The 10,730-nt window shown below is 46.5% G+C and overlaps 1 protein-coding gene across 1 annotated transcript; it reads left to right on the top strand.

The window, feature by feature from the left end:
• The first annotated feature begins 752 nt into the window (after positions 1-752).
• LOC125512477 (protein N-lysine methyltransferase METTL21D-like) lies at positions 753-2,015 on the top strand. Its single transcript, XM_048677569.1, has 2 exons — positions 753-1,484; positions 1,571-2,015. The coding sequence occupies exons 1-2, from the start codon at positions 815-817 to the stop codon at positions 1,729-1,731; spliced, it is 831 nt and encodes a 276-aa protein (XP_048533526.1). The 5' UTR covers positions 753-814; the 3' UTR covers positions 1,732-2,015.
• The last annotated feature ends 8,715 nt before the right edge of the window (positions 2,016-10,730 follow it).

The following is a 10,730-nucleotide window of genomic DNA, read 5'->3' as shown; positions in this document are numbered from 1 at the left end:
GGAGCCTCCTTTTGCCCCTTACTAGTCGATGGTGTCCATGTGCCGTGGGAGCGGAGGTGGGGTGATCTTGGATGCCTGGACGGCGGCCCTGATGGCGGGAGTTGCGAGGCTCGCGGGCGGAGCTTGCGGCTTAGGTGCGGACCGGTTGCCATGGCTGCGAGGATCGCGTGGTGGGCGGCGCCCGACGTTTGGTGTCGGTGGTGCGGCGGGTTCCTCTCTGCTGGCCAGGCCGACGCCGGCGGCGGCCGCAGGCGTTGTTCCCTTGTTGAAGGCATCGTTGCGGGTTCTCTCCGCCCTTCGGGTGGCTCCGGGTGAAGACCTTGATTGCTTGGATCGGGCGACGGCGACACTCCGGTGTCGTTCCCCTTCTTGAAGTTACCGTCTTGGAGTCCTCGGTTCGTCGGGCATGGCTTCGCCTCTTCATGATATTCGGTCCGCGGCATGGCTCCGACTTTGTAGTGCGACTTCCGTTGCTAGGAGTGGTGTAGACGTTCTTCTACACCGTTGTATCTAGCCTTGGGTGCTAGGAGTGGTGTAGACGTTCTTCTACACCGTTGTATCTAGCCATGGGTGCTAGGAGTGGTGTAGACGTTCTTCTACACCGTTGTATCTAACCTTGGGTGCGTGTGATGTGGTCTTGAGTGGTGTAGCCGGGCCAGGCCTCCATGCCACCCAGCCCAGCCACCCCATCCCGGCCCGGCCCAGCAGCAACACAGGCCACAAGCCCACACAAAGCGTAGTTCTCCGACGAAAAAAACCTCGCCAGATTTCTCCCCACCTTCCTCCCTTCCTCGGCCGCCGCCGCCCGCCGACGATGGATCCGGTGGAGGAGGCACCGGAGGTGGTGATGGGCGCGTACGGGGGCCCGGCGCGCCGCGTCGAGAGCGGGGCGTCGGAGACGATGCTGCTCTGGGGCCTGGGCCAGCCGGCGTCGCACCGGCCCAACGCCTTCGCGCGGCAGGGCTTGCCGGCCTTCCCCATCGACGCGTGCGGCCGCCGCATCTCCCTCCACCAGCAGCCGTCCTCCTTCCGGGGGGCTTCCGGGGTCACGGGCGCCGTCGTCTGGGACAGCGCCGTCGTGCTCGCCAAGTTCCTCGAGCACGCGGCCGACGGCGGCCTGCTGCCGGTGCGCGGGGCGCGCGCCGTGGACCTCGGCGCCGGGTGCGGGCTCGTGTCCGTCGTCGCGGCGCTGCTCGGAGCTCGCGTGGTGGCCACCGACCTGCCCGACCGCGTCCGGCTGCTCCACAAGAACCTCGAGGAGAACGTCGGGGGTTCGGCGAGGGTGGCGGAGCTGGTGTGGGGCGACGAGTACGAGCTGGACCCGGAGCTGCTGCTCTGGCTGGACCCGGAGGCAGAGCCGCCGGAGCTGGTGCTGGGGTCCGACGTGGTGTACAGCGAGGAGGCCGTCGGCGACCTGCTGGCCACGCTCACCCGGCTCGCCGGGCCACGCACCACCGTGCTGCTCGCCGGAGAGCTCCGCAACGGTGAGCGATTATTCAGTTCCGTCTGATCCGATGATGGTCAATGCCTTGCTGCTGATTGCTGAATGAATGAATGAATGAATTCGCAGACGTGGTGGTGGAGTGCTTCCTGGAGGCGGCCATGGCGGAGTTTGAGATCGGGTGCATCGAGCAGGAGCAGTGGCACCCCGACTTCCGCACCAACCGCGTCGCCATCTTCATCCTCCTCAAGAAGAAGACACCGCCGCCGCTCCCCGTCGAATCGCCATAGCTGCTCAACCTGAATGAATGCCAATGAGTTGCTCTGCTGCTGCTTTGTCTGGTGCAGACTCATTGTTGTAACATTGTTATACTGAAACCAGTGCACACTTTGGCCGCACCTCTCGGTGGTACACCATCAATCATTTTAGATAGATACTGTCGAATTTACCCAAAGACAAAATTTCCCCAAAGACCTTGTGCTTCAAAAGTGAGAGGGTGCGGACCCGTGTAGGTGTAGATTTAGAGCTGATGGCTCAATATTTTGACACTTTCACATGAGTATTTGTTTGGTTTTTCAAAGGTTTTTTTTTTACCAGTTCTCGCCTTTTTTACTAACGACGGTCCTTCGAGAATGAAGAAATCTCGGTTTCATACCTGACGTGCGGGGCCGAACACTTCTGGAAGGAAATCAATCAATATTTTGGTCACTGAAGCAATTTGGAGCAGCTTACCTTTTGAGAAAATTTGTCATTTGACGCACAAGACAAGAAAACGGTGTATGGTACAAGCGCTAGCATGAGCACTCGTACTAGCGGTCGTACCAAGCGCTTCTAACGTCTCCCCGTTATCTATCCAAACAGCTTTTGTGAAGGAGAAGGTCTGATCAGAGGAGAGAGGACAAATCGGAAAGGAGGCCATATCACCATCCGAAGAAGAGAGAGAAGACCTTCGCTTAGATTCATTCCAGCCTTCTCCGACCTTCAACCCCTCTCTTTCATCGACAACACCACCATAGAGAGAGTTATTCCAATTTGTAATGATAGGGTTTGTAACTCTATTTGCACTTATTCAGAGATTGAGATCTGATCAATCATTCATATTATTGTGGTTCTTTGCGATATTATCAATATGATTCATATTCATGTAATCTCCCTGTTTATTGGTTATCCCCCTCTCATTCATGAGTAATTCCCGGAAAATATGTGTGCGAGATATAGGAGATTCGTGAGATTTATTTGTGCCTATTCTATATGTAGTTATTTGTGATACTATTTCTAATATTGATTATTGAGATGTTTATTTGTGGTGAACGCGTTGTCCAATTTAACGGCTCCCAAAACATGATCCAAATTAAGACCTCATATCGTCTGGCAAAATCGTGACGTTAAGGTGACAGGTGTTGGTATCTACGAGGATCAAAGATGATACGAGGATAACGAGAATCCACGACACTTAAAGCGTTGGTCTGGTCTCACGACCTTAATTGTTGAAACTGCCATTCATATGGCAACATCGATGGAGCATAGTAAAGGGAGTGAATTGCAGAAAACCACCACATTGAAGCGTAAGGTTGCAGAAAAGACTCTTCTACGAATTTGTGCCAGAAAACACTGATTTTTGTCCTAATCATTTGCAAAAAACACTGATCGATCGTTTTGGGCATTTTAACCTCGATTATGACATGTGGGGCCCTGACATTTTTGCATAGACACCCTTTAGGAAAAAGTCCAAACGCAATCAGCTCCCAGCCATGGCTTTCACGCCCGAAGGAGGAAGACGACAGCTCGTCCTCGTCGGCCGGTGCTGCCGCAACCGCATCAGGCGGTGGTGGGACGAGCACCAGAGTAGAAGGCGGCAGCTGGGCCCTGCGCGCGGCGGCTGCAAGGGCTTGTACTGCGCGCCGCCGCTGCACGCGCCTGTGCTGCGCTTCGCCGCCGCTGGTTGCTCCGCTGGGAGGACCGGGTCGTGCCCGAGCTGCGCGCCGCCGCCGCCGCTGGTTGCTCCGCTGGGAGGACCGGGCCGCGCCCGAACTGCGCGCCGCCGCCACCGCTTGCTCCGCTGGGAGGGCAGGGTCGCGCCCGAGCTGTGCCTCGCCGCCGCTTGCTCCTCTGGGAGGGCGGGGTCGCGCCGGAGGTGCGCGCCGCCGCTGCTTGCTCTGCTGGGAAGGCGGGGCCGCGCCCGAGCGACGAAGGTGCTTTGCGGCCGAGCTGCCGCCGGCCACCGCGTGCTCACTGACGAGGGAGGACGTTTTTTGGGGGAAAAACTTTCAGGGAGGGGAGGAGATTTTGGCAAAAAGACCGTTACGCCACGTCAGCAAAGGGTGGGCTCCATCTGTCATAATCAAGGTTAAAATGCCCAAAACGATCGATCAATGTTTTTTGCAAATGATTAGGACAAAAATCAGTGTTTTTTGGCACAATTTCGTAGAAGAGTCTTTTCTGCAATCCTATGCTTCAATGTGGTGGTTTTCTGCAATTCACTCTAATAAAGGAGAATGATCCCTGCATGCAGGAGTTCAACTACTCAAGGATGAACCGCCTACCCAACATATAACTGATGAAGTAGAATCACATGAAAAAAATATTACCGATGCACTGGCACACTTGATGTACACCATGATTTGAAATAATATCAGCAACACAACACAGAAGAAGACAATGCATTTAATCAACTAGCATAAACAACATACTAATACCGAAACCCTAAGAACTGAACCAACTGCTATGAAAGGACCTGCAGCAGCGCCAGCCGATTGTTGCGGATCCTCTCGACTTCCTGGTAGGCCATCACCGAACAAGTTAAATTAGCAAAGGTATAGAGATGTGCATACATACACTGTCAAGTGGTAAAATGAAATGAATCGTGCTAGATCTTAAAGCACATAGATTTGTGCGGACCGCTATTACGAAAACATTGTTGAAGAAATCCTCCAGGGGTTGTACCAGAAGCAGGGAGGCCTCGGCGAAGGTTTTGATGTCGACTCCTGCAATGGCAGTGGACAGAATGGAGTACAGGTGAGCAGCATGAACTGCAGATCTGAAACATGTCATTTTGAGAAATGAGAATAGTAGACTTGTGTACCATGATCATCATGGAACAGAAGATGTAGATAGCTCTGATGACTCAAATGATTTTGCTAGTGAAAATGGGCAGAGCACTATCATGGCAATGTTTACAGAGGGGATGGAAGGAGTGGCAGGATTAGAGGGTTAGCAGATGAAACATGGCACACGGGTAATTTACACAGTCCATTGTCTTAAATATTTCTAATCCTCTCTTGGTGACATAGCCAGTAGAACCGAGGGAAAGTTTGGAGGTGATATTTCTTCGAGGTAAATAAGTCTGTTCAGGTGATTACTGATATAGAAGCTGGTACTTATAGTGTTTTTATTAGCCTTTGACTGGGGAATCAAAGCCAGCAATTTTCTACTCTAAGGATTATGGGAGCTTCTAACATATCATGTTGAGCGTGGGGTTGATTTAGAAAATGGAAATGTGCTTGCATGTAGCTCTTCTTTCGAAACTGAATACTTGCATGTCGCAACCTCTGCTTTTGCTCTGTTTTCGTAACTCTTCTTTGCCTATAGTTAACCTCCTCTACTCCTCTGCTTTGCTCTGTTTTCTCAACTCTGAATATTTCCCCGTTGGTTCCTCTGTTGTAGCTTGAGGTTTCATTCATCTGGTTGACTCGACTTGAGGCCTGGCAATCTTCCTCCTTGTGAACACAGAACCGACGGAGATGCTGCCTGCCTCCTCACGTTAATGGAGGCTGCTAGATATCCTCTGTTTGTTTTTGCTAGCAAGGAGAATACACACTAGACTCTGTGATATTTAGATACAGCGCCCAATCGACGTCATCAGGCACCATAGCTAGGTACAAACCCAACAATTACAGATCAAGCAGCGACGACTCCCCTCGAGCCTTATGACCGGATGCCGCCAACGCCTGCAACCAAGTACTCCTCCGTCCGGAAATACTTATCGCACCGACAAGTATTTCCGGACGGAGGGAGTAGAAAATACTGGTAGGGAACAGATTACCTATCAAATTGACAGGATGCCAGCATGCAGATATATCAATGTGGTGTTGCCATCTCCAGGGCAGGGGTATGGACAATCGAATCTTCAAGCACAGCAAAGCTTGGACCTGAGATACTATGGCACAGGAAAGACTTATTAATGGTTACTAGTTTGGCATGGATTGTTTCCACGGATTGCATCGACAGCCGGATTCTTCTTCGGTAGTTATTGTTCCTGGTAACACTCTGTTAGTCTAGCAGCCCTGCCCTGTTTGTATGGTCCACTGTTCAATCTGCTCACACCTGTAGCTGCGGCTACTGCTGGTGATGCGTGCAAAAACGCAGGCACGGCCAGTAAGGAACAGGAGAAGAACAAGGGACATGACATGAAGATCGGCAGTTGGGTTACCGTCTCTCAAGTAACAACATGTTACTGATCGGCCGGAATGACACTCACAGCATTTCAAGGTAGATTATCGGCTCAAACTCGGTACAATTGCAAATTGGAGTACTGTATAGTCAACAAAGAACTCATCACAGTAATAATATTTCTTGTTCCACCAACCAAACACAAATCAAGCTTAGCTCATGGTTCAACAATCACAAACACACCACACAAGGTTGCGCCGCTGGGCACAACCATTTTTATTACAAGCCAACACGATTAAGCCAGCCAGCCAGCATGTACACCAGGCTGGAGCTAGTGAAACTAGTCAAGCAAGCAATCCAGTGCTGCTTGCTTGAGAATCACACACCAATCCAATCAAATCCAATCAAGCATACCCACATCAGTATCCTGCTGAAGAAGGCGCACCATTTATTTATTCCTCCATGCGCTGATAAGCGTAAGCAGGTGGAACGAATTAGATTATCATATTATGTTACAGAAATCTGATAGCACGGACAAGTCTGATAGTATGCTACAGAAATTTTTGGTCATAAGGCTATTCAGGAGCTGCTCTGAGATGATAGTGGGGACGTAGATAGTTGTGTTAAGTGTTTAGCTTCAGTATAAGGAGACCTAATTAGTTATTTTTCCCCTTGTAGAAGTAGACCCAAATCTATGCGTTTATAGTGCTTCAGAAACAGTAAAGCCCTTATTCCTTTTGCACCCTGTTTCCAAATAGTTGTAGAGTGTGACTAGTTCAATTGTTTTCTGTTTGTTCAATTTCTGAAGTTGGTTTAGACTATAAGGAACGCGTGTTACCAGTTTCTAATGATGAATTGGATCCTCAGGTGGTGCTGGGTGTGCCAGACAGACCGCTATGGTATATGAGTTCTAATGATGGAATATGGACTCCGTCTCCTGAAGATGATGAAATTCTACCAACAAGTTTCTCCTCCCGGTACTTTTGCTTCTAGTAAATGAGTTTGTTTCCATGTATCCCGGTTTGGTGGGCTCTGTGCCATAACAAAGCTCACCAAGTAATGTATGTTGTCATATAGTAGTATTTGGTCCTGGTCGACATTGACATGTCTGAATGTCGTAGAACTTTACAATGATCCTTTATTCACTTATTACAGTTACGGGATCATATATTTGTACGTTGCTGGCACTGTTATATGTTGCTACATTTTTGCAGAGTGTTTTCTGTGTAGAGTTTATTTGTTCTTTTGGTTTCCGAATGAACCAAGCAATCATCTATCGAGAACGGATGATGTATAGAAGCTACTGTATTATGCACGGAGAGATCGGCAGCCTCTTATATATTCCTATGTCTGAACTAAGAATTGGCACAACAAGTGGATGTCTTCTGAAAGAAAAGAAAAAATGGAGATTGCTTTGCTCCAGCGACTTCATCTTCCTCCTCCTGACCAGAACAAAGGACGGAGGGAGACGCTGATGGGATGCTATTCTTTTTCTTTGGGCGATTTGGTAATTTTTTTTCTGGTGGCTCTGTTTTCTCAACTCAGCTCTGTCCTGTAGTTAGCTTTCTGTGTTTTTGCTCTGTTTTCTCAACTCTGAATACCTCTCTGTATCTTGAGGTTTCCGAGATGTTGCCTGCATCCTCGTGGTAAGGGCGGGTGCTATCTATACTATCCTTCATTTTATTAAGGAATACATACTATGTGATGTTTAGATACGGCGACGAATTGATGGCATCAGAAACCCTATCTAGCGATCACCTCTTGACGCTGCCGGTTTACGTCGATTGGAAAAGGCAGCCGAGTCTAATGCCATCATATTCCGGTGAGTTCTAATTTGGTCCTGTGACTTTGCAGTCTGTCGCGTACACGCAAAAGGGAAATGGAGCTATCGTGGTACCACTAATTGTTGACCTTGGCAGGCCTGGGTATTCGATCGAGAGCCAGAAAAGCCTATTATTGGTAGAGAAACTTGATTACCTGCAGTCGAAACTGTTGCAGAATATTTTCTTCAGCCTTTCCAAACCCTTGGGGAAACTGGGGAATTGGACCAATGAGGCCAATCAATCTTTCCCTCATGATAGTCCATTTGATCACATTCCGACGTAACTCATTTAGTGGAATTCTGATTGAACTCACATATACATGTACTCTCTTAGATCATTGTGAACTGAACTGTCAAGAATACTGAAGTTAGGTTTGCATAAATGTGCTTTAGTAAACTTCCTACCATCGGTAGGAAACTCTGAATAGATTGATATTCATGTTATTATTCTCTTGTCTGAACTCATTACGACTGCTAGACCTTTACTTTTATGATTCAGCTTGCCCGTACCACCCTTAGCTAATTGTATGTGATTATTTTAGTTCATGTCAGGCATTGAAAAACTCTACAGGGAGCCCGGGATTTCATATCTGGATTGACAAACTGAAGCTTTGGCTGAAAGAGCAAACTTATGTGGAGAATTCACTGTTGTCGATAGAAAACTACTCTTGGGACTATAAATGTTCCTTTTTTCAGCAGAACTGAAATCTAGTTTTGTTTCTACAATTCAAATATGTTGATTGGGAAGTGAGGATTGCATGGCGCAGTTCTGGTGGCACATGATATATGCTGCGGAAAGATTCTGAAACCTTCAGCTAATGCACAGCAAGCGTTCACCAGGGACATCGGCACTGTAATTGATAACTGCAGTATTGTGTTTGTGTGTTCACCTGGGAAGGTAAACATCAAGATGGAACATGCTTACTATTCGATCCCTAACCTCTTGGTAAGTAGCATAATACTGTGCAACTACAACTGTTCTGCAGGCAAGTGCGATAATATTCAGTCTTAACTGTCCTTCGCAAAAGGCACTTGAATTTCTGCATCAAGGTGGTGCTACCCAGTCTGTGATCTCATGGTAAGTTAGTACACCAATGTGCATCATTGTAGATACATCTGGTTATAATGTTTTAATAAATAAATAAAAGGGAGAGTTTTGAATCGCTTTTTCGCACATTGTCTACATTTGTTAGATTGCTTACAATCCATCGACATTTTCTATACTAGTCATCAACCCGTGCAGCCGCACGGGCTAGAAACATTTTTAGATAGATATACTTGTTGGTGAAACACATCACGTGTCCTACAATAGATGAAGAGAAATGTAGAGTCATCCTAATATGTTTCTATCGGTTGAACCTTTCTTGTCAAAATAATAGAAGTAATGTCCACCCTTGGATCAACATCAAGGAGATGGCATTTTTGTAACATGCTCTTTTAATACTCATTGTATTAATGATAATTTTCTAGAAATATGGAGGTACAAATATGGCGAAAGCGAAATTCAAGCAAATGGACTTTTCATTTGTATGTACTTTTTTTGATAATTTGTCTTCTTTTCTCTTTATGAATGGAGAACGCAAATGGATTTTGTTTTGATCGGGCCTTGAACGTTGGCATCCAAGACTATTTTTCGTGCATGTGGGTTTAAACCATTTTTTTCTTTTGGTACATGTTGTTTTTTCCATTAAAAATTATATGGCATGGCCGCCTAACTGATCTTGAGCATTAAAATTAAAATATAATAGGTTTATGATTAAATAGGATTTTTTGGTGCACGAAAATTAATATATATTTTTCTAATTATGTTACCCTTAAGTGATTTCTGATAATGATTTCTGTTTTTTTAACTAAGATTTCAATTTTTTTTCTAGAAAACCAGAAAAGACCCAAGGGAGGAAGGCTCCCATACGTGGTAGCATAAGAGTACAAATCTTACGTTCCATATAATGGATATAGACCCTCAGAATTTTTTTAAGATTTCTTTTTTTCTAGGAAACGGGGAGTCCTAAGGGAGTAAGACTCCCATACATTGTAGTATTATGAGACAACACGTCTTATGTTTCATCCGATGACTATAGACATATTATATATTAATCCAGCGGTCAAAATTCTTTAATTCTAAGGATTAACGTGCTGCCTCGTATGGTGCCTCCAATTAGTAAATATAAGATTGGCCAGTCCTTTGTTCCACACTTCCACTACACCATCTCCTAATGGTTACATGTTTTACACACCATGGCGAATACTGCACAACCATAATATAAATAGTTGTATTCATAAACTACTGCTACTAGTAAGTTATACGTGCATAGCACGTGAGAGCTCATATAGTCAAACTACAACCAAAGATAGACATATTGTTACTGTAAAATATATTGTGCGTGTTTTATCTAGGTATCCTTTTTGGCTAGTTATGCCGGCAAATGAAATTGTGAGGCATATGCATGAAGTATAACATACAAAAATCACGTAAAATGTACTGAGCGTGTTTTATCTAGGTATCTTTTTTGGCTATCTCAAAGCTAATGTTCTACAGTATCTGTAAAGATAAATATGATTTATGAAGGTACATAGACTTGAATACGAAGTAAAATGAATGATAGTTTCGATAGAAAAAGAAGTTAGGAGAGTCTGAGTATGGAAGAGTCTAGAATAAAGTAGAAGTGTGCTTTAAATTTTGTGCAAAATGTCCATATGGCTTTAGCCCAACCATAGAATCTTCTAGATAGTACACGTGGAAGAATCCAGTGAAGTAATGAGAAGATCCAACGGTCAATAACACTCGGATTTGCCACGTCTCCACCGTTAGATCGGCTTCGTCCAATGGTTGTTATTCAAAGTTATTCGCACACTATATAGTGGTATAGAAGAAAGGGGGTTCAGATATCAAATCCCAGATACCTGGATAGTAGACTTGGCAAATAAAATGCCAAAAGAAGCTTTCATTATCTCACAACCCTTCCATGGAGGTGCTCTCCACAAGAATCTAAGCCCACGACCACGACCTCCTCCTCCTCATGTGCCGCCACCTGGTGTCGCGCATCGGCCGGCCACCTCCGTCGCGCCACCACGAAC

This window comes from Triticum urartu, chromosome 6 (genome assembly GCF_003073215.2).
Source record: "Triticum urartu cultivar G1812 chromosome 6, Tu2.1, whole genome shotgun sequence".
NCBI lineage: Eukaryota > Viridiplantae > Streptophyta > Magnoliopsida > Poales > Poaceae > Triticum > Triticum urartu.
This window is presented reverse-complemented; position numbering and strand designations above follow the sequence as displayed.